The following is a 23,398-nucleotide window of genomic DNA, read 5'->3' on the forward strand; positions in this document are numbered from 1 at the left end:
AAAAAGCCGCATAATAATAATAGTAATAATAATAATAATAATAATAATAATTATTATTATTATTATTATTATTATTAATCACTTATTCTCATTGGTGGTGAGATTTTTGTGGGGTGGACAAAAATGTGAACATAGGCCTGTATCTTTTTTCCATGCAATGAATGGGTTTAAATGATTAAGTATTTTCACTTTTCGTGATATCGCCTGCAAATCGTGGGGTCCACTGCACTCTGATTGCATCTTCTGAGAATTAACTTTATCATAACCTCAAGTATTATTGTTATTTTTATATTATTTTCAGTGAATACTGTTTTACTTGGAGTGGTTAGCGCAACTGCCTCTACAGCTCTCAGGATTTTTATTTTATTTTTGTTCAAACTTTTTACTTGAAACACTGTTTACTTTAATTCGAGTGTTGCTTGACTTTTGGTGTAGTGCCGGTCAGTCACGGGTCGTACTATTTAAAAGTAAAGGATTTATTCAGAAATAATTTTGAAATAATTTTGATGGTTGATGAATCAAATTATATGATGGTTTCACCTGTCTTTCTTGAAAACATAAATAAATAAATAAATAAATAAATAAATAAATGGTCCATGTTTAAAAATTTATTTGACCTGAATTGAACTCCAATTTTGGAATGATCCATTTATTGAAATACATTTTTCTCTAGTTCTGTATTTACATAAATCAAGTGTCTTCTTCACAGGGATGTCTCCACACATGATGAGTCCCTTCGTATATGCTGCTGCCCCCCTCTGCCGTCCTCGCCCCCGCATCCGTCAGATCCGTGCACTATCAGCACAGGAAAGAACCTGGCATCGCTGTAATTGGGCGGACTGTCGCTGAGGGCCAGCTGACTGGAGTCCGAGCACCCCCCCTGCTCGTCCACGCAGCAGGTGTCCGTCATGTCGCTGCTGCGGCTCCTCCACAGAGCCACCGTGCGACGTGACCCGTACATGCGACACAGGGAGAAGCGGGACGTTGCCGAGGACAGGCGTGATCGGAAGCGCGCCCCCTGGCAGGAGAACAGGGAAGAGCAGCTGGAGCTGTTGACGGTCCTCCTCCTCGTCCTCCCGCGGCCCGACTGACTCTGAAGCGCACCGTAGCTCTGAGTGGTTGGGCTGATGTCCAGGAGGTAGCAGTTGGATGACGTGGTGCGTTCGGTGTCGTGCAGGGAATTGGAGTCGCCCGTGCTCATGTTGATCAACATGGCCTCCGAGTAGCTGGGAATCAGCTGGCGGTTACAGCGGATGTGCCACTCCAACTCCGTGCTGTCCAGCGTGTCGACTCTGGGAATAACGCAAGTAACGTTCCGATCCTCATCCAGAAGGGAGTCGCTGCCGCGAGTGTAGTCGATCCCGAACAGTTTTTCAATGCGGTAGTGCACGTATGCAGTGCGGTACTCTATGAGCACCCTCAGGGGCCAGGAGAGCATGAAGAGAGCAGCCAGCCAGAACGCCAACTGGGAGGTGTACCAGGGCATTTTATCCGGGTGCACGTACGCGATCAGATTATCCCTGAAGTCCACATTCTTCAGCTGCATCCCCTCCCTGGCCTCCATGTAATCATCCAAACCTTCCACTTCCGAGAAGAACCTGGCCCGCTGGTTAAGGTAATCGTTCTCCGGGCCGGCCTCGGTGAAGCTGAAACATTTGGTGAACTGCAGGCGAGTCGCCGGATGTTCGTCCAAGCCCGTGAGGTCACGCGACACGTCCTTCATCCCGCAGCGGCCGTAGTCGAACTCGCCCTCGGCCACGTGCGTGTTGACCCTTTCGTTGTACACCTGCGTGGTGGTGTAGGAGTCGCCGTTGCGGTAGCGGGTGACTTGCCGCGTCCGGCGCACAAAGTGGTAGCTGACGGCTTTCCACCATATGCACGGCTGAGCCTGCCGCATGCGCGCCACGCGTTCGTACACGCTGTCCACGTCGGCTTTGCACTGGAGTTCGCTGCGGGCCCGGCAGTGCCAACACTCCGCCATGTACAGCAAGTAGAGCATGAAGAGGAAGGCTAAGGGGATGTAGATGTAGCCGTCCGAGCAAGGGCTGTCGTGGTAGATCATGGAGTGGCTGCCGGGGTGGGGTCCCCTCTGTGCGGCCGAGGCAAAGGAGGCGGTGAAGGTGGAGGTGAGGGCCGAGTTGAAGCTGATCTTGGTGACGCGGCTCAGGTGGCACCAGCTGACTGCGCCCAAGCAGCTGTACATGAGCAGGGAGAGCAGCAGGCAGCGCCAGTGAGACTCGCGGCACATGCAGGCACCCAAAGACTGCTTGGCTGGACGCTGCTGTGGAGAGAAGTTCAGAAGCTTGGTGAGGAATGGGCCATTTAGAGCAATGAGCCTCCTAAAAACATGGCGGTGATTTCACCACTTGGAGCCCAAATGCTAATGAATGAGCACGCACTGTAAATTGTGAAGCTTTCCCACAGCTAAGCACAAAGTAAATCAAAGGGAAGAAAGCTCAAGGGAATTTAATTCAAGCATAGTGTCCCTGTAAGGCCTTCAACGTAGCTGAGGATTTTGACTGATTTCGCAAGGCCCACAGAATATTGTGTTCTATTGCTATAAATACAAGGAAGCTACCAAAATAAAGATTAGAGTCTCTTCTTTCATCAGGAAAAACCCCCCATTTCTATCTGTTTCCGTTGTGCAGCAATTAGCATTAGAATATAGCTAAGTTTCCTCATTATTAACACATCTACTTAGAACTGTGGGGAAATCAGCTTGTTTTAACATTGTCCTGGTTGATCTCTTATACTCTGCTGTCACCTGCTGGTCGTTTTTGTAATAACTACAAATGCTTCAACCGTGCTCTGCAGGAGCGAGGCTGCATCAAAGCCCTCTCATATATGCTGATGATGACTGTGGCAGACGTGCAAACCAGTTCACCATTGTATTTGTGCATATCTCTAGCTGTCCTATTTCAGTATTGACTATTTTACTGTCAAAATGACTGCTCTTTTGCACAGTACTGTGTCCACTGTGTCATCTGAAGTATTTATTTACCTCAGGGCAGATGAGCAGAAAAACTGCTCACATTTGCAATACTAACCAGAAGTCAAATTGCAGCAATCAGCAAGTACAATTGCCTAAAGCAAAAACTTTAATACATGCACCCCCTAATGTATTTCAATCAATGAAATTAGTTGTGTACAAGCAGAATCTTTTGGACAATGTTCCAATCTTGTTACTCTTCTTCAGGAGATCCTGTTTTGTCATTTTGTGTTTAATGGAGTGAAAGGATTCTTTGCTGACAACAAGCCATCCATTACTGCACAGGCTCAGGCGGAGAGATGTCATTGTACTACTTCAACCGCACTTGATTTATGGGGGGGGAAAAGACAGGGATTCAATTGTCATGATGAACCACACAGAGGACAGACCCACTGGCAGCAGTGACATCCTCAATGCCGACGAACTGTCTTCATCATCTTTATCTACACACTCAATGATTTGAAGTTTAAAAGGGATTCATATGCAGTCCCACATATAACTTCAGCGGATCCTCGACTGATCCTGTAAGACTGCCAATCGACTTACTGACATCTCCTCTATGGATTGACACAGCTTTTTTTGGGCAGATTTTTGGTCTCAGGGGATGGATAGGATGATTGCTTCTGCATTCACGGCTCCACGCCAGGAGAAATTCAAATCCTTTTCCAAGGCCTGTTTCACCGTGTGTCAGAAAAAGGTCAGAATCTGAATGCATCCATACTTGTTTTTGTACTTAATTAAAATTTTCACAGTAGCTATACTTACATTTATACATTTCTCCTAACCTTTTTTGTTACTTTTTACTGTCAAATAAAATCACAGGAAGTCGTTTCAGTGACAGAAATATTGTCATTCAAAAACACCCGACTTGCCAAGCTAATATGTGCTAGCTAACTTTGCTCATTAGCGAACACGCAACCCACCACGACGTCTGAAATATAAGGTGGATGTGCTCGCCAGTACATTTAATATCTACAAATTACTTTTGAGGGAAAGAAAAGCAAATGTAAGGTACTTTAGTACTTTTACTCAAATGATATTCAACTTGACTCAAGTAATATTCAACAAGGTTGAACTTTACTGTTCTACTAAGTTGTTAAGTTGCTTTCAGGTCCTTTATACTTGATCACAGGGTACGCACAGAGAAAGACAGCCATTCATACTCACGCTCACGTCACCATTGAGTGGGAATTGAACTACTCAATCAAAACATCAACATTGTTTTTGTTGTTTTTGCTCTATCAAACTAAGTTTATGACTTGTATACACTCAGAGATTGATTGTGAATCTTCTCTCATGAAATACTTGTTCCTTTATCAGAATACAGTCCTTGCAGATATTTAACAATGAATGTTAACTACTTTATTTTGTTGCCATGGCTGACTGCTTTCAATAATTAGAATCTGAATGTGATTTGCTGTCTGCATTCATTCGGGAATTTGCCTTGGGAGCGGTACAAGAATTAATAAATAAAAGATGCAATGCTTACACACTTTGAGGCAATAATTAAATCTAATTGCAAGCAAACCATAACTTGGCATGCATATAATGTGTACAGATTACATGATGTTGAATACAGTATCGTGCAAAAATCATTTTAACAATGCAGAATTTCACCATACATGCCTTCAATTTTTTTCAGGACACATGAATTGTACTGAAAACTGAATTTATTATTATTTATTGTCTTAAATGATTCATGACTGACGATGGCGAGGGTTTTGAAAGGAAGATTTATTTTTGCAGTGACTCCCACTTCAGAGTTCAGATGCCGTCATTTGAGGATTGTTTATGGTCATATTTATCTTTTAGAAAACAATACACACGTAATTGCAGACATTCGACCTTTGCACGTGTATGCTCTGTTTTGATATAGTGAAATAGTTAGGCTGCATTTCCTTCATATTTTGGTTAAATGAAATATTGGAAACAGCTCTTAGTGGGAGTGGGACACAGGTGCACGCCACTACTACTACAATAAGTACACTGAATGAACATTAGTCTACTATCAATACAAACGTATTTGTCATGCAGGATCTCATGATATGATGCAGGTGAACCTGTGAGTGCATGCACTTACCTCATCCACTTCACTCTCAGCTGGAGAGCCCGCCTCCCGCTCCTCTTCCTCAGCATCATTGAGAGCGCTGGCCTCGGTGTCTTCCGTTGAGTCCAGGTCGGAGGAGAGCATCCTGCACTTCTTGCATGTCAGTCGGCAAGTGCACGTTCAGTCCGTTTTGTCGGCGCGTGCAGTCGTATCCCCCTCCGCTCGCTTGCCCTTCGGACCCACTCTACTGCTGGTGGTGGTGCCGGTGGGCTGCAGCTGCACTGTGAGGCGGGGATCCCGCGGTTGTCCCGACCGAGGGGGGCGGGGTTGAGGGATTTCACCGCAGCAGAGACAGCAAAGGTTGACCATCATGCAGTCAGCGAAAAAGTCAACGTTGGTCGTGGGCTTTGGATGCCCCCCGATCTAACCTGACATCCTCAATCGCACCGATTGCACTGCTGCGCAGAGGGAGGAGGAGGTCATGACAAAATAAATGTGTCGACTCTTCGGGATGTGTGATGTCAGCGAGACGAAGCTGCAAATCTTTTGGTCCCTCAAGAAAACGTCGTCCCATATGGCCACGCATTCATTTTTTTTTTGTAGTATTTTATTAGCGAATTGGGTCTCAAAACGCTTTGAGGTAGCTCCTAGTTCAAACGCATTGAAAAATACAAAAATGGTTAATTTTTCCCCCCAAAATTATAAAACAGGGACCGTCCTCGCCGTAGTGTGATAATTTGGCTAAACGATGAGGCAGACAATGTAAAATCAGTCATAAAACGCACTTCCGGTTTCTGGAACGCTTTTATTTTGAAAGTACACTTCAGTGCGTCACTTCCCTGAGCATCCGTGTTTTCGCTAGTCTGTCGTCGCTCAGCTAAAGGTTAGCTCCCATCTATACATCACATTTAAAACCTCTGTATCGCAGTGTCATTGTTGTGTTTATAATGTTATGAGTTAGTTTTGATAAATAGAACGAAACGGTTGTGATTGAAGAAGTAAATGAACTGTTCTGTTCCCTTTGTAGGATTCTGATTTGAACCTCGTCACACGTGATAACAAAACTACTCTATCAAGCGACTTTGCTCTACGTTTGGAGCTTGTCCATGCCATGATACAACTCGCACAGAATAATAGCATGCAAGCAGGAGTAACATTGGTTCTAACTGTCCCCTACACACGTGACTTTGTGTCTGCTCAGTTGAACCAAATTGTCAGATTGATGAACTAAGAATGTCTCATTGGAGAAATCAACTTGAATTGAAAATATCAAAATCCAAATTGTTCATAGATCTGACTGTGAGTGTGATGTAAACGGTTGTTTGTCTCCATGTGCCCTGGAGTTGGATTCCATCCAGTCCAGGGTGTACCCACAGTTTGCAAAATAAGCTCCAGTTTACCAAGAGGACACGTGCTACATAAAATGGGTGCATGGTTCTAATTTCTGCCATTGGGGTGGCTAACTAGTCGAACAAGACAATCATTCATCTTGAACATGGGAGGAAGCCAGCATGCAAGGAGAAAACATGGTACTCGAGAAACAAATACCCGAACTTAACAACTGTGAATCAGACGCGATAACGACTTGTTTGTCTTATATGTGCCCTGCGATTGACTGTCAACCAGTCCAGGTGTACTTGGTAGCTTCTGCTTATTTTACATATTTATTTTGTTATCAATTGTCATATTTATCTTATTCAAATAATTATCTTTTTTTTAAGTAAACTACACTATTATTACAGTCAAAATATGTTTTAGTGCTCATGCACATACTGCATATCCTTTTCAAGAATTGATTGATTGATTCTGTCCTCCTTCTCCAGAGGGATGCTGCGACGTCCCAAGCCGGGCGGCTCGGAGGCGGACCTCCTGAGGGATCAGGAGGAGTTCATCAAATCTGGAGCTCAGTCTGCTGCCAGTGTGGTCCGCCGCCCCGACAAGAGGCGGGGCGAGATGGGAGTGGACCCTGAGGAGGAGCATAATGGTCACGATGCAGAAAGTCAGAGGGATGTGGTCGCCATCGAAGGTTAGATGGTTAAAACTGTAAACCGCACAGTCAACAAAACCAGTTATATATTTTTTTCTAAATTGGGGGTTCAACTGATGTTTTTTATTTGATAATCGATTAATCTGTTGATTATTTTGTTGCTTAATCAGGTTAAATAAAACCAAGTTTTAATTTCTATTCAATTATTCACATTTCACAATATCACATTATTTCAAATTGTGCAGAAAATGTACAAACTAAATAGGATTCAGTTTCTGGTTTGGTGTGTAAATATTGCAAAAATATTTATCTTTGTTTAAAACAAACAAGAAAAACCCCTTATTTCCAGATCTTCCAGATCAGCTTCCATCCCTGACACCAGCGCCTCCTAAGAAATCCCGCGTCAAAAACAGCCACGTCACCTTCGAGGACGAGGACGCGGGGGAAATCCTAGACAGACATGACACCCACATCAGTGCGGTTTTGTCCAAGATTGTTGTAAGTGCCCTTAAAGCATAATTTCCTCTAAAGTCTGTCTTTGTGATGAGAATTATAAATGATTGTTTCTAGCAAGAGTCACTAAACACAAAGTCAGCAAAACATTGTTGTAAGGTAATTGTCCAATGTAGTTGTATTTCCTAAAACTAATAATTAGAGTTTTTTTCCCCACTCTGTGGTTTCATGAATTATTTATTATCTACCTTTTTCTTTCTTTGAAGGAGCGAGATACCAGCTCCATTCCGATATCACTACCGGAAATAACTGGTATGGCGTTCCCCAAAGCATTGCATCGCTCAGCAAGTGGCTCTCAGGTAAAAATACTCAAAAATAATTTACTAAAATTGGAAGCCACCTAAATGGCGAGCGAGAGAATGAGTTGTGCCTGTACGCAGTGTATCCTTTACTTTGTCTTGTCCTACTGCTACAACAAAACTGAATTTTGAATTTTATACTAACTTTCTATGGAATGATTTGGATTCATTGTAGTTATGTCTTCCCAATGTGTCCACATAGACATGTACTTCAAAAAGTCAGTAAAAAGATGGATGATCCCTAAATGGTGCACATCTCTCACCTTGTCAAGCAGGTGCCTCTGCCGGCCGCGGGTGGCAAAAAGAGCATCTTTGCGCAACAGATTGCGGCTCAGAGGCTAAAAGAGGGAAAGCCTCCATTAAACTTTACATCTCGACCTACACCGAAACACAGACCTGCGCAGCAGAAGCGTCCTCTTCAGAGGCCTATGGAAATTGATATGTCTTATCACACTGGAGACCGTAAGTAGTCTTTCCTACTTGAAAATATCATGTTTTAAAATACTGTATTGGATCTGGAATTGAGTTTACTAAAACTGATACCGCCATTAGCTGGGGCTGCAGCTCACATGTGACAGTAATGTAATTATCTATATATATTAATTATTATTTTTTAAATAATAATACATAACATTTTAATTAGGGGTGTCAAAATTAGTGTGTTCATTTTGAGTTAATTTAAAGTTCCTTTAACACCATTAATTTTTTTAACACACGATTAATTTTTGACTGCCCCCTTACTTGGAAAGCATGTACTGGGGGAAGTCTGTCAAAATTTAGTAGTCATAAATTTAATAATAATGCATATATTTGTGGCGACTGGGTTTAAGTTGTATTTTACAATTTTAAAAATCTGCAGAATTTCACATTCATGTTAAAGATTAGATAGCTGTTAATATGAAAAGAAAAATGCACTGAGCTGTCACCGTCTTACAAAAGCAATTATGCCATCTAGTGGCAGAAAAATGACCAACACAAATCAATATCACACTCGCTTTTTTACAGTGCACTACATCTTTTTAATTTTTAACTAAATTTTCTGAATTATTGTGAAATTACTGTATCAATAACTAAGAGATGCAGCCATATTTCTATTAGTTTAACATTTTTTCCACTGAAGACTCAGGGAAAAAAATATTGTACATTTTAAACAGATATAAAATTTGCAATTAAACGTGAGTTAGCAAAGTCATGTGATTTATTTCGATTAAAAAATGTAATAGTTTTTGTAAAGTGATCTTATTTATTCATAATGATATTGAATGTTATAAAAATGGGCCTCCCCGCTACCTCTGGCTAATACAGGTGCTCGTCAAAAAATTAGAATATCCTCAAAAAGTTTAATAATTTCTGTAATTCCATCCAAAAAGTCAAACTTTCATAGATTATAGATTCAGGGTCCACAGCTTAAGTGATTTCAAATATTTCTTTGTTTATTTTTACATTATTTGGGCTTGCAGGTCATAAAACCCATGAAAACAGTATGTCAAAAAAATAAAAATAAATAAATAAAATAATGTGAAGAAATCACCATGCATACTTTGCTAGTCTTATGATTGAAAAAAATAAAGATAGATTGATGCTATCTTCAAAACGATATGTCAATCTTCAATAGTTAGTTGGATTCCCTTTGCCACAATCACAGAAATGAAATCACAAACTTTTTGAGGGTATTCAATTTTTTTTGACGAACTCCTGTAGATGCCAGGTACTTGTTGCAGTTGAGTGATTGAAGGTATTCTTCCTCAGCTGTGCCAACTCCAGTGTCAAGTTCAAGACTGGTGTCTGGCGAAGGACTCGGGTGTGCCAATAATTCAGAGGAGACCATGAGGATCCACAGGGAGAACCAGGAGAAGATCCTGGCAATGTCCCAGTCTGAGATACTAGAGGAACAGGAAAGGCTCTTATCGCAGCTTGGTAGGCTTTTGCATCAGTCACTGGTGTTGTAATTTGACATGATCTTTAACGAAGCCTGCGCACAAAGGCTTTTGTTTTTCCATGATGTTAGTCCAACTTGTTCAAAACAATTATTTCTGCATGCCAGATCCAAGGCTGGTGGAGTTTGTTCGATCCCGCCGAGCTGCGAGCGCCCCGGCTTCTTCCTCCTCACGCGAACGCCCACGGGGCAAAAGCAGCCAGCAAAGTGTTCATCTCGGTTCCGACTCCACAAGTGCTGCTGCGACCTCTCCGGAACCCAACGAAGTGAAGATGGAAGAGGAGGACGAAGAGGAACTGTCGCCCCAATCTGCCGTGATTGGTATGATGATTTTTCAAAACAAACCTTCTTTCCTTTCACCTTCTCTGTCGTTTTTGGCTTCGGGCGATCCAAATGAACTCACTGCACTCAAGATATATTAATGTTGCACTTCACTTTGTAAACATTGCTGAGCTCGAGAAATCCTTTAATTAGTCTGAATTCTTTGAGCACCAGATGAGACACTGGACTCGGTCCCACTCTGTCAAGAAGATACATTCAATTAGATGCCTGCCAACTTTCTCCATCTTCATCCCTGACATTGTCCGCGCCATAAATTGTCTGTAAGATGTGGACATGTCAAGCACTAATTGATTATGTTGTGACTCAAAAATGAAAGAAAACTTCCGCCCAAGACGAGACTCAGCAAAGTACGGTATATAGTTAACTTTGTTAGCAATGCTGTAATAAATACAAAATGTATGTCTTGATATTATAATCTGTTCTCCCCACACTTGTGTGGGCTTTTTCCAGTACTCTGACTTGCCTCATTTCAAAAACATGCATGTTCAGGTTCATTGAGGGCAAAAACTGTCCATAGGTGCAAATATTACATGTGAGTGGTTGTATGTATGTGCACTGTGATTGGCTGACGACAAGTCCCAGGTTGACCCCGCCTCCCGCTCAAAGTCAGCAGTGATTGGCTCACTCACTATAAGGACAGGCACTATAGAAAATGAATGTACTGTGATTTTGGGGCAGTTATTAGTTTGTATATGACTTAATGTACCATAAATATAGTTTGTCGATATGACCTTTACTTAACCAAGTAAAAAAATAAAAATAAAAATAAAAATTCATTAAGATTTACACTCTTTTGCAAAAGTGACCTGGCCAATCTAATAATTAAGCATTCATCTTAAACGTGTTTCTCAAGATGGAATGCGATTCAATAATTCTTGTTTTTGGTACAGGCGTCCTCTGCTGGCCACAAGAGCAATTACACTTAAGCCCTGTTCTTACTTTTGTCGTAACTTTTGAAAATATTGTTTGTTTTTCCTCATATATCGCTGTCATTTTTACTTCCCTGCTCCTTCTCTCACCAAGCATCCGTGCTATAATGCTATAACTTAAATGGGCTGATTTTGTTGCATGGCCGAATTCCATGCATCAAGCTAAACACTGGCTTTACTTTGTTTGATTAGCTGGGAAGTCACTCTGCTGACTGCTTTGTGGTTACACTTAGCCTTAATGGAAAGTGTTGCTCGTGGATCAAATGAAGAGGTTCCTGCTCTGGATTTCAATTGAACAATTCCGTTTCCCCACAACAATTTACACAGTCAATTAGAGTCAATTAGGCTTAAGATAATGAGCAGTCGCCGCCTGTCTTTTATTTGAGAAGAAGAATGGCAAATCAGTTGTAATTAGGGCTGCTCGATTATGGAAAAAATAATTAATCAGTATTATTTTGGCAATAATTGAAATTACGATTATTCAAACAATTATTTATTTTTTGGTACAAAACAAGAAAATGTTTAATCATTTAAAAATATTAAGACCAATACATAAAAATACAAACACTATAATTATGCAAGTTTCTTTTGGACCAAACAGAATGTATGTATGTATGAATGTATGTTTGTATTTATGTATTTATGTATTTATGTATTTATGTATTTATGTATTTATGTATTTCATTATTTATTTTTTCCAAAACCTTTAAGTTGGTGTGCGGCTTGTGCACTGTGCAGTAGGACAATCATTTATTTTTTGGTACAAAACAAGAAAATGTTTAAATGTAAAAAAAATAAAAATAAATAATAATAATAATAAAATAAATAAATAAAATGAGACAAAATTATTTGAAGCACTAATTATGCAAGTTCCTTTTGGATGAAACAAAATTTATTAAATTAGTTATTTTAAAAATGAAAGGGGCACTTGACTCATTGAACAATTTTCATCAGTGAAAAGGTCATATTTTTTTCCAGAATAAATTTGATAACTTCATTATATTTCATGTACAATTAATATCTTTAAAAAGTAATTTTTCTACTTACTGTCGACTGAAGATGATGTCACCTGTGCTGAGGAAGTAGGTAACGACCAATCACGGCTCACCTGTTTTCTGGGGCTGGTCAGCAAACTGAGCCATGATTGGTCGTTACCTTAGCAGAGGTGATGTCATCATCAGTCGACAGCAAGTAGAAAAAAAAATCCTTTTTAAAGGTATTAACTGTACATGAAAAATAATGAAGTTACCTCATTAATTATAGACAAAATATAAACGTTTTACTGCTGAAAATGGCTCAATGAGAAGTGTCCCTTTAAAAAAGGTGCAAGTGTATAAATATAAACAACTAAAAAATTAGTATTAATAATCTGTTTTTTGTGATTCTGCTGATTTTGTAATCGTAGCATGTAATAATTGAAATTGTAATTGAATTTCAATGCATTGCACAGCCCCAGTTGTAATTCATAAAGATTCCGATATTCTTGTGCTTGACTAGATTTGCCCGTGAAGCCTCAGAAGGAATGGGTGCACATGGATCAAGTGGAGCCCGAGAAGCTGGAGTGGATGGGGGACATTCCTGCACCCCGAAAATCTCGAACCAAACAGGTTAGAAGAGCAACTGTAATCATTTGCACTCAAGTTGACCTAACATAAAACAACACATTGTGCATTTTTATCTTCATTAGGCCATGCAGGCCCGTTTTGATTTTAACGGAACGCTAATCCCTCCCACGGAGGATTTGCCCACCCACCTGGGCCTGCACCACCATGGAGACGAGCCTGAGGTACCTAATACATCCTCTTATGATTTAGCATTGCTCTATATAACCACATCACCATCAGGTGTTTTTTTTTTTTCCTGTTCACTGTTCCTGTTCATTATTTTTTCCCGCCAGCGTGCAGGTTACTCCCTACAGGAGCTTTTCCTTCTGTCTCGCAGTCAACTCATCCAGCAGAGGAGTTTGGCCCTCAGCACCCTCCGCAACATCCTCTCAAAGGTACCCAGACACGCGCACAATCTCAGGCATGCCAACGGTACGCCTTCCTCATGTGTTAACATGGCACACAGGCCCGCGCCGGCGACTACCGTTCCACCCTGAAAGGCAGCGTGTTGGCCACCCTGCTGGACGCCGGCCTGCTCTTCCTGCTCCGCTTTGCGCTGGATGACGGCGTGGAGGGAGTGATGGGCGCCGCCGTGCATGCACTCCGTGCGCTTTTGGTGTGCACTGAAGATGAAGTAAGACTGCAAACGGAAAATACCTGCTTTGATATATAAACATTTACACCGAGATTGACTTCTTTGCCTCAAAGGAGTGTTTGGACCTCACCTTCCACTGGTTTCGTGGCCTGGCCGCCTTCCCCCTGCTGCCATCTCAGGAGGAAGAAGAGGATGACGATGAAGGGCTGGATGAGAGTTTGAAAGAGACTGCCAAAGAGAGGGAGGAGAGGAAGACGGATCATGACGTGGCTAGGCAGGATGTTGTCAAGGTGATTTCATTTTCAAGATTACATTTAGCGGCACTACCCAAACTAGGGCTGGGTGATATGGTGGAAATAATATAAAATCTAGATTTTTTCCAGTCATTCAGGACGTTTATGATTTTAATTGATTTTAATGTAATAAACCCAACAAACATTTATTGAAAAGCTTCATTTGTTTAAAAAATAATTCCTGTGCAAAATGTTCAGACAACAGTAATGTGTACTGATTCTAAATCACTTTTAACATAAACTTATACATAGTTTGAGCTTAATTGCCACAATTAAGTAGTTGTTAGCTATTGTAAACATGTCTTGAAAACCAACCATCCAGCATTCTGCCACTTGTACAAAATTACAACTCCCAAAAATATTTGGATGTAACAGAACATAAAAACAACAGGTTTTCATAATCCAGAAGACACAATTTCGCAAATTTTCGCCGATTCGGTTTTCAAAATAGCAATTAATCAAGTTAATTTGATTTTTTGCCCTGCCTTAACCCAAACATCCTATTCTTCCTATTCATCCAATTCTTTCTGATCTCCGTGTTGTGTTTTGTTTCAGGGTCTCCTGAGAATGAAACTTCTCCCCAGATTACGGTACATCCTTGAAGTTGTCCGACCCTCTCCACGGGTTGTTCAGGATATCCTGGCAATCCTGACCCGTATCGCCAGACACTCTTCGTCATCTGCAACTCAGGTAGCCACCATATATCACATCATTAATAGTGGTTTTCCCGTCTTATCAGATCTTATTTTGGACATGCTCTCTTTAGGTGTTGGACTGTCCTCGCTTGATGGAGACAGTGATGTCGGAGTTCCTTCCCACTTCCTGGACAATGTCGTCTTTTTCCTTCCCTCAGTCTGTTTATGGACTCCCCCTCGCTTCCGCCATGAAACTCTTAAGAGTTTTGGCTACTTCTGGCAGACATGCATGCGCCAGATTGGTACGTGTTGTTTGCACGCTCACATTGTTTATGTTTAGTGTGTTTCAGTAATTGTTGCTCTCCGCAGTTGAACTCTGCGGGAGTTAGGGAGCGTCTGTCTCGTCTGCTCAGCGCCGAGTCCAGTGAGCTCCCGTTGGAGCCCCGCAAGGCCCTCAGGATCACCACGGAAGCTTACAGGATGTGGGCTGTGGCAGCGGGCTACGGTCAAGCATGCGACTTGTACATGTATGTAACATTTTTGAAGATTCACTGCCGAAGTTAGCGTGTTTGTTAGCATTCGTCCTCATCTCATCAGACTGTGATGACTAACTGTGCTAATGCTGCGATTGGTGACGTTCCACAGAGACTTGTATCCAGCCTTAGTGATGGCGTTGCAGTCCGTTCGCGTAACGCTGGCTCTCTCCGACCCTCTGTTGCATCTGCATCTCGAGAAGGTTTTGGCTCTGCTCGTGTTGCTTACTCAGGTTACACACACTGCCGGTTGCCACCAGGAACTGCACGCTGGCATGGTCAGGTAAAAAAAAAAAAAAGCGATTGCACGTCATCACCAGCATATTCTTCAGAAGGTGCATGTGATTGTTGAAAGTGACAGAGCCAAAATAACAATAATAAAAAGTTGTATGAGGGCTAAATTGCATGTTGGTACAGCACAGAATATCATAACATTCCTGAAAAAAAAATAAAAAGAGTGGGGGGGTCATAAAGTGCCAGCTGTAAATGTTGACTCGTTAAGCATTCATAAATATCTTATCTAGTCTCCAAGTTGCTCACTTCACAGGCCTCATCAAATATAGTGGGGCTGGGTTTTAAAAAAAAAAATTAATAATTGATATTGAATCAATTTTGCTTTTTTAACCCAATATTGATTCATAAAACCTTGAATCGATTATTTAATTATCACATTTTCCCCCATAAATTCTTAAGAAAATAGAATTTTAATGGACACATTTTTTTGTATTCTTGTTTTCTTGAAATTTACTGTTCACATGAATTCAAAAGTAGTTTCTTAAATTTATGAAAGACCTGACTTATTGCACTTTAAGACAATTCAGAGTATTGTAAGTTATTAGAATTGTGAAAATATTTTCATCTCATTCTTGCTCATGTCAGTGTTTCTGTAACAATTAATTAAAACAAACATTTGCGGAGTTTTTATCATGTCCTTGACATTTAAGAGGAATTGATGTTCCATAATTAATATTGGATTGAATTGAAGTGAATTGAATCGATTCGGGAAAAATTTAATCGAACTGAACTGTTGTGAATCAAAATCAAATCGATTGAGGAAATTAGAATCGACGCCGCATCTATTCATTTAGTGCTGCATCTATTTAAATTATTTTCTTCACCTGTTCTTCTTTTAGTTCTTCAGGAGTTGAATGTCCTCCTCCTCCTCCGGTGTCATGGGTTCATGTCACTGGGTTGCCGGCGCCACTTATGGGCCATTTGAAGAGTTTTGTACAGGGCCTTGATGATCCACAACAAAGAGAGAGCTGTCTGGCACTGATGCCAGCTTACCTGATCTACTTTGAGGCCTTCTACCATCAGCTTTTCAAACAGGTTCTTCCCATCTTCTATCCATTGTCTCTTGCTGCTAACAGTCCCAGACATACGTTAAAATTCATGTGATCACTTCTGTTCCTGTTTGGATAAATACCTAAATATTATGACTACAGTTGTGTTTTTTTCTTCAGAGCTGTTTCAATCCAGTGGAAACTCTTCACGAACTGGAGCATCTGACTTCCGAGGTTCTTCTTCCTCTGATGTCCCACAATGTTGTGCAAGACCTGATGAAGAACCTGAAGTATGTTTGATTTGTTGTGAAGCCGCTAATGTCCTTATAATTACTATTAAATTATCAAATCCTCACTATTTCTGCTACCAGGTCCTCCTCGGTAGTATGCAATGTCCTGTCTGGTCATGTGGATGTGGACACCTGTCCCAGCCTGCCTGGTTTGGCCTGCCAAGGTTGGAGGGACCGTTCAGGCTTGATGTCTCACTCGTCTCCCTTCCCTCTCCTCACAAGCCTGACGCTCCTCTTGAAAACGATCACAGGCATCCACAAAGGTCTCACCTGCAAGGTTAGTCATGTTGAAGTTTTAGTGGGGGTTGACAGTAATTTAACAATTCTTTGTGGGCACGATTTTGCTAGATGAGACTATTTTTTTTATCTTGCAACCTTCTTCTTTCTCAATACTTGGGTCCTCGGTTTAGGACAGACTTCTGTTCATTCGTCTCAAACTGCAAAATAATATGCGTTTGAAAAGTCAAGCACAAACTCATTATTGAGCAATTTTTTGTGTGTGCTTTTTTGTTGTACTTACACGTTTGCAACATCTCTTCTAGTTCACTAGCCTCCTTGTGTCAGAGCCTGTGATTGGTTACCTGCAAATTGTCAGTCAGGCAACACCCACCCTGACTCATACCCGGTCGTGGCTCCTCCGTCACGAGCATCACCTCATCTACCTGTTGCTGCGCTTGGCGTATAGATCAGTAGGTTTTCTTTTAATTGTGATAATAATTAAAAAAAAATCTCTAATTCACCGGCTATGATATTAATATCTCTTAAGTCATCAAGCTGTTTTCTTGTCTCAGGTTTCCATTGAGCCACAAGTGGAAAAGCATTCACCGCTGTACCACCAGGTGGCGCTGGTTCTTCTCTCATGGTTGTTGCCTGGCAGCGAGCACCTTGCTCATGGCCTGCTCTCCACCATCGTCTTCAGCAAGGACTTCATATGGTGAGTTTCATGAACTTTACTGTCAAGTTGGTGCACAAGGAGCCAAAAGAGCTCAAAATCTTACTATTTATTCATACACAAGACATACTTTGTGAATACTTCCTTTAGGTATTACATGCAAAATGGAGTGCATTAATATAATATCATTTTACAAATTAGATTATGCCACATGTATTCAAAATTACATTAAAGCAGCAGATGATCCATTTAAAAACGAACAAGCAAGATGAACCATGCTCTTTGTTTGAGCGCTACTCGACACAAATTATTATTTTTTTGACGCAATGTGATATAAAAATTGATAAACTTTAAACTAGCTGTCCTTAACCTTTTTTTGCCTGCCTTTAAACAAGTTTCTTATCACAGCTTTCACTTGTTCACAGCGCAAGCAAATACTATTAAACCTCTCACATGATTTTATGATCAAAACATTATAATGATCCAACTTTTAATGCAAAAATAACGGCAAGGGTCCAAAACAAAACCAAATTAGCGAATCAGATTGTTTTTGTAATTCCTCTCCCATGACTCATCTTATGACCACGCAGATGGACGTGATTGTGAATTTTATCTAAAGGAGTAGAGCTTTACCAACAAATAGGCTTTATTGGACAAATGAATATATATCATATAATTTGGTCGGTTTGTCTTAAAATTATCTTAAAAAAAAAAAGAAAAAAAAGTATGTAAATGGGAATTTGTTATGTAAAAAAATTACATAAATCTCAAGCTCGGCTTGAAATATTTCTGTGAGTTAATTGCTCTCAAAAAAGGATGTACATAAATTGATATGCTCTAATATCACCTCAACTCCATCCTTTCTAAATTTGAATATTTGTTTGTTTTAGGGAGAGCCACAGTGGCGGTCCAGAGGCCATCGAGCTCCGGGAAATGCAGCTCCACGAGGAAACGAGCCGTCACAGCTCTCCTTCGCTCCAAATCGTGGGAACTCTCCTGAGGGAAGCCTGCGCCAACCTGCCCTCCATTCGGGGCTGCTTCCTCACCCACCTGGCCCACCTGGAACCGGCTGTGCTGGTCTCCCAGGACTCTCTGTTCGGCCGCAACCCCTGGATCAAATCCCACCTCCTCCCAGAACTGTCCGGACCGACGCTGCCGTCAGACTGGCCTTTCCTTCCGCTCGTTAGCCTGTATGAGAAAACTGGAGTGTCTGCAGGTGGAGGGCTCTCTGTGGAGGAGCTCCCCCAGGGGGCTCTGCAGGCAGTCATCCAATGTCTGCAGTGGTTGCTGGTGCTGGAGGTCTGGCGGGAGGAAGCTCTTAAGGTACAGTAAAGGGAATGTAAAGGTCTATTTAAGGAGAACATATTCCGAAAAAGTTGAATTTGATATTCTTAGGTAATCCTTCCAGTGTCAAAGCTGGCCCGGCTGTCCTGTGTGTTCCTGTGTTCCAGTGATTTGTTCCTGGAGAAACCGGTTCAGAAACTGACCTGGGGTCTGTTCCGGCTACTATCCAGGTTTGAGTAAAACAGCTGTGCAACTTGATGATAACGATAGAGGTCACCCTGTTATGAACAGCGTGTAATGAAAAAGTTTGTGCCGCTCCGCAAGAATCATCCCGCAGCAAAAGAAGGTTCTCTGTTATATGGATAGACTGATTGGAGCAGACGATAATTGGCATTTTGACTATCAGAGTTGGCCTTTTTTAAAAATCTGACTGCTGATAAGACGTCAATTTAAAAGTGTATTAAATTAAGGGAGCAATAGTTTCAATTTTCAATGAACTTTTTTTTAGAGATGCTTTTGACCCCAGTAACCTTCTGCACCTTTTGTTTTGTTTGAAATTAAAACAAAGTTAAGGGCAAGTTTAATATTTTAATTGTTTTGAAATATTGGAAAACTTTATTTTCTGTAGAAAATTACAAGGAGATATTTACTAGGTTTAAATTTTAATTTAACTTTTTTAAGACAGGCTCACTAAACTTTTTTTGTTATAAATTACAATGTTAAAAAAAAGTCAACATTTTATAAATCTGAAAAGTTGTTAAACGTATGAAGAGTTGGAGTTTGTTATGAGTTGGAATTTTTTCAGTATCAGCCCTTAAAAAACATATCCTCTACATTTTTACTACTGTGCCTACTGTTGTACATTTATGGCTTAGCAGTTTTTTCTTGACTACTGCATACAGTAATAAGTAAGTGACTATGACATGTTCCGACCTGCGTTGAAATTGGGACTACACTGAATGAACGGAACTCCATTTTAAAGCGAGGACCCCCTGTACTGGTAAATTAGCATAATATGCAAGTACAATAACGTAAACCGTCTTATATATTGCTTGCTTCATGTATTATATGAGAGTCCAAATATTGTACTGTATTTTATGTATGATGCAGTCCATTTATGCCCAGTACAACAGTAACTGTAAACTTACATGAGTAATAAAACTGAGCATTGTTATGTTTGAATACTTGATGCATATTTCTTGGCGTTATTATATGCAATCGTTATAATAACTGCACATATATATATGCGATTGATATATCATTAATTGTTGGTGAAAAAGTTATACATCATTATTATTTAGTATATTTTTTTTTATGCATGTGTAAGCACTTTTTATAGTTGAGTGACAATGACCTCGTTCACTCCCACTTTTCCCGCATGCAGGCCATCAAGACTGGAATGTTTAGACCTCAGCATCCCCCCTCCAGGTCTGGCCTCCTTCCAAGATTTGTACTGTGCCCTCTTGGCTCAGTATGAGGCCGTGTCGTATGGAGACCGCCTCTTCGGTTGCTGGATTCTGTTGCCCCTGCAGAGGAAGTACAGCGCAACCATGAGGTTGGCCTTGTTTGGGGAACATGTGGGCATTCTGAGGTCATTGGGTGTCACCCAGGAACAGGTGACCAGTCTTTTTGTTTTGTTTTTTGAGTCTGTGATTATTGAGTGCCTCTTTAATAACTTTTCCGTACCTTTTAAATGGAAGCTTGACATCCCCATGGAGCGATTCACCTCTCCCCCTGAAGACTCCCTCCCTCTGGTTCGCCTCTACTTCCGCTCTCTTGTCACCGGGGCCTTGAAGCCTTCCTGGTGTCCCTTCCTGTATGTGGTGGCTCTGGCTCATATCAACGCTTTTGTCTTCTCTCAGGATGCTGCGGCGCAGGTAGGTTTATTCCTATGTGAAAGAAATTGCCTCGACTGTCGGAAGATGTAACTATAAACCAATAAATTATTTTTTTTGGGTCAGAGGGGCTGGAACACATTAATTGGATTTATTCCGTTTCAATGGTGCCAAGATCTCCGCTTCAGATTTATTTATTTTGTTCACATTTTCTGGTCACACACGTGATAAATGCTTTAGGACAGTCTTGCAGAAGCATCTGAAAATTGGGCCTTTTTGTAAATGCTCAATTTCGGCCCTTCACTTAATGTATGCAAGCCCTGTCAGTGCCACATGTGCAAGTATTTAGCAGGCAGATGGCTCGGGCTACAGGCTTACTAAATTGGTGGCCGTGCATGTGTCACGTGTTTTCGGGTGAATTATGGACATATTCTGTGAAGATTGCGGCAGGATAGCTTGATCTATTTTGCACAACCAATTCCTTGCAGAACCCAATCCTTCTCTGTTACGCTTGAACTGTCCTAATGTGACCTATTTTGTGCTTTAAGATTCCACTGTGTACTTAAATTGTATTTTTCTTATCTTATTTGGACAAAATCCCTCAATATCCATCCTGTTTATTCTCACAAGGGTCACGGTTGTCCTGGACCACGTCCCAGATGACTTATCTGTGATCCTGGACTTGTTGCCAGCCGATTGCTGGGCACATTTTGACAAACAACCATTCACACAAACATTCATATAAGGACATTTCATGATCTTCATCAATAATTTATTATTACTGTATTTTTCGGACTATAGGTTTTCATAATGTGGCCAGTCCTGTGACTTGGCAAATACTTTAAGTGCGTTACTGTTACCTGAAGGTGGCGGTAATGCACCATCAGTATTGGCAAACCGCCAAAAGAAAGGAAAGAAGACAGAAGAAGAAGAACATGAGTCGTCATGGCAACAAATGTGTGATGATAGCTAGTTTAGCATGCGCCTTCCTTACACCACAAGATGGATTTACAGCAAAAAAAAAAAAAAGGTGCAATAACCAACCAGGATTCTACTTTTGGCCACAATGTGACACGGGATTCTAGTTAAGGTAAGACAGAGAATGTTCCCCCCCTTCCATATGTTTCTGAATGCAACCGAAAAAGCAATCAGCAGCTCGTAGTGCAGAACATTTGAGCAATGCTCATTTGAGTTTGCGAATTTCCTCCCAAAATGTGTATATTTTTCTTCTTCATGATTCTTTTTTTTTTTTTTTTGACTGCTGTGACTACTACTCCGAAGCGACTTATAGTCCGAAGAATACGGTATATGACTGTTAACTGTCAGTTATGGGTTCTGGTTGTAATTATGAAGATGAGGTTCCAAGGGTGACACAGATTGTACTTTTGCTTCTAGATTGCATTTTATTGTTGTTAGGCTGCCATCAGTCATGCGTGCAGATGAGTTTGTTAAAACACTTTTGGCATGCAGTGCATCAGGACTGGAGCCTTTTGATCTGAGTTGGACTGGAGCCTTTTGATCTGATTTCACTTCATCCTTTCCAGGAACTTGAGGCGGCACGACACAGCATGTTGAGGAAAATCTACTACATGACGGAGGAGGTACTTTTTTTTTTTTTTTTTTGCATCTCTCTCATTGGCTCTCACATTTTTCCACTATCCTCTTAATCATATATAGTCCTAAGAATATTTTCATTTTTCTTTTTCTTATTTTGCTATTTTACAGAAAAATTTATTATAAATTTATCATATATTTATGTATTTTAGTAAACGATTTTTATTAGAAGTAATAAAACTAATATAACATGAAAATAATTCTTCATTTATAATTATTTTTTTCATTTAATTCCATTAAATAATTGGTTCACTTTCTGTCTTTTTATTTCACAATTTACCAAATTATTTTAATTTTTTTTTACAGTTCGAATTAAAATGATTGCTTTGTGCTTCAGTTGTATCGTCTTTGTCTCAAAACGCAGGAGTTAAAGAAGCACTTGTTGCTGTTCCGCCTGCCCAAACGGGGCTCCCAGTTGGGCTTTGACATGTATGATCAGTTGCCTCCTGTAAGAGCCAAACATTTGGAGAGCGTCGTGGGCCTGCAGAATGGCGGTGGCTGTCAAGCGGAGGAGAGGTGAAGACGAGATTGAGAGCAGCGGTGAAAGTTGTCCTCAGAAAAAAAAGAGGAGTATCTAAAATCAAGGATGGACGTTAAGGGCGCAAAGCTGCTTGTTGTGCGTTGGAAATGACATGAATGGTTCCATTTTTCAGTGTCTGCAGGTTTGTGCATTCTATTAAACTGTTGGTTTGACAATAATGGATGGCTCTTGGGAGTGAAATTCAGGAGCTGGTTAACTCATTTGCTCCCAATAACGTGTAAATACATTTTTTATTTTATTTTTTTTAATGTTCTAAGTGTCCCAAAGACGTATTTATACGTTTTGTTTTTTTATGCTAGAGCATACAGAAGGCTTTGTTGCAGAATAGATTTTTTGCATTTGAATAGATTTGTGAAAACTGATGAAAATTAGCTCTCTTCTAATGCTAATTGCTGCAAAACGGAAGCAGGTAGAAACATACCATTTTTTCCTGATGAAAGAAGAGACTTTAATCTTTCTTTTGATAGGTTCCATGCTTTTATAGCAATAGAACTCAATATTCTGTGGGCCTTGCAAAATCAGTCAAAATCCAGTAAAACAGCCGGGAGCGAACGGGATTGCGAAATGTGAAAATGGCTGGGGGCGAATGAGTTAAACGGTTGGACTCAGCCGTCATTTTTTGGTCTGCATCCGAAATGTGTACAACATTGTGGTTTTGTACCCTAAATCAAGACGTTGCACCAGTGACAGCCATGCAACTAAACTCATGAAATCTTTAACAAGAACTTTGGTGTCACTTCTTTTGACTTTAAAACCTGCAGCTAACAAACCGCCAGACTGTATGTCATAAGGTTTATGAGATTGCAAGAATCCACTGTGCCTTTACGTTTTTGTGGACTAATACCACTCAGACTGATGTCCTTGACGAACAAAGATTCAAGCCAAGCATGCGGACCAGACGGCAGACGGTCAAGTTATCAGATTTGGAATATACTCATGAGCGCTGCGTTTTTATTT

At 40.8% G+C, this 23,398-nt stretch overlaps 2 protein-coding genes across 4 annotated transcripts; one reads left to right on the top strand and one right to left on the bottom strand.

Moving 5' to 3' along the window:
* Nucleotides 1-565: 565 nt before the first annotated feature.
* Nucleotides 566-5,809, bottom strand: LOC144031609 (transmembrane protein 151B). Of its 2 annotated transcripts, none has more exons than XM_077538922.1 (2): nucleotides 5,070-5,809; nucleotides 566-2,278 (listed from the first exon to the last, which is right to left on the bottom strand). In XM_077538922.1, exons 1-2 carry the CDS (start codon nucleotides 5,178-5,180, stop codon nucleotides 704-706), a joined length of 1,686 nt encoding a protein of 561 aa, XP_077395048.1. In that variant the 5' UTR covers nucleotides 5,181-5,809; the 3' UTR covers nucleotides 566-703. The 2 variants fall into 2 exon arrangements, with proteins under 2 accessions (XP_077395048.1, XP_077395047.1); XM_077538921.1 differs by having other exon boundaries at nucleotides 566-2,281.
* Nucleotides 5,810-5,852: 43 nt separating this feature from the next.
* On the top strand, nucleotides 5,853-22,599 carry rpap1 (RNA polymerase II associated protein 1). Of its 2 annotated transcripts, none has more exons than XM_077538919.1 (27): nucleotides 5,853-5,919; nucleotides 6,860-7,062; nucleotides 7,373-7,521; nucleotides 7,743-7,835; nucleotides 8,108-8,297; nucleotides 9,585-9,752; nucleotides 9,880-10,092; nucleotides 12,540-12,649; nucleotides 12,730-12,828; nucleotides 12,940-13,041; nucleotides 13,113-13,280; nucleotides 13,355-13,531; nucleotides 14,090-14,224; nucleotides 14,301-14,471; nucleotides 14,539-14,696; nucleotides 14,815-14,985; nucleotides 15,836-16,031; nucleotides 16,166-16,275; nucleotides 16,357-16,552; nucleotides 16,818-16,964; nucleotides 17,067-17,209; nucleotides 18,058-18,490; nucleotides 18,563-18,681; nucleotides 19,836-20,067; nucleotides 20,152-20,328; nucleotides 21,831-21,887; nucleotides 22,265-22,599. In XM_077538919.1, the coding sequence occupies exons 2-27, from the start codon at nucleotides 6,864-6,866 to the stop codon at nucleotides 22,418-22,420; spliced, it is 4,269 nt and encodes a 1,422-aa protein (XP_077395045.1). In that variant the 5' UTR covers nucleotides 5,853-5,919; nucleotides 6,860-6,863; the 3' UTR covers nucleotides 22,421-22,599. The 2 variants fall into 2 exon arrangements, with proteins under 2 accessions (XP_077395045.1, XP_077395046.1); XM_077538920.1 differs by having other exon boundaries at nucleotides 8,111-8,297.
* The last annotated feature ends 799 nt before the right edge of the window (nucleotides 22,600-23,398 follow it).

The sequence above is a fragment of the Festucalex cinctus genome, chromosome 12 (assembly GCF_051991245.1).
Source record: "Festucalex cinctus isolate MCC-2025b chromosome 12, RoL_Fcin_1.0, whole genome shotgun sequence".
Taxonomy (NCBI): Eukaryota; Metazoa; Chordata; class Actinopteri; order Syngnathiformes; family Syngnathidae; genus Festucalex; species Festucalex cinctus.

What these genes read in the sequence shown, in the direction of transcription:
- LOC144031609 (XM_077538921.1), bottom strand. Translation starts at nt 5,180, where the DNA reads ATGCTCTCCTCCGACCTGGACTCAACGGAAGACACCGAGGCCAGCGCT. An exon ending in CTGAGAGTGAAGTGGATGAG is followed by an intron (nt 2,282 to 5,069) that starts GTAAGTGCATGC and finishes TTCTCTCCACAG; the next exon opens with CAGCGTCCAGCCAAGCAGTC.
- rpap1 (XM_077538919.1), top strand. Translation starts at nt 6,864, where the DNA reads ATGCTGCGACGTCCCAAGCCGGGCGGCTCGGAGGCGGACCTCCTGAGG. An exon ending in CTTCGTCATCTGCAACTCAG is followed by an intron (nt 14,225 to 14,300) that starts GTAGCCACCATA and finishes TGCTCTCTTTAG; the next exon opens with GTGTTGGACTGTCCTCGCTT. An exon ending in CTGCACGCTGGCATGGTCAG is followed by an intron (nt 14,986 to 15,835) that starts GTAAAAAAAAAA and finishes TTCTTCTTTTAG; the next exon opens with TTCTTCAGGAGTTGAATGTC.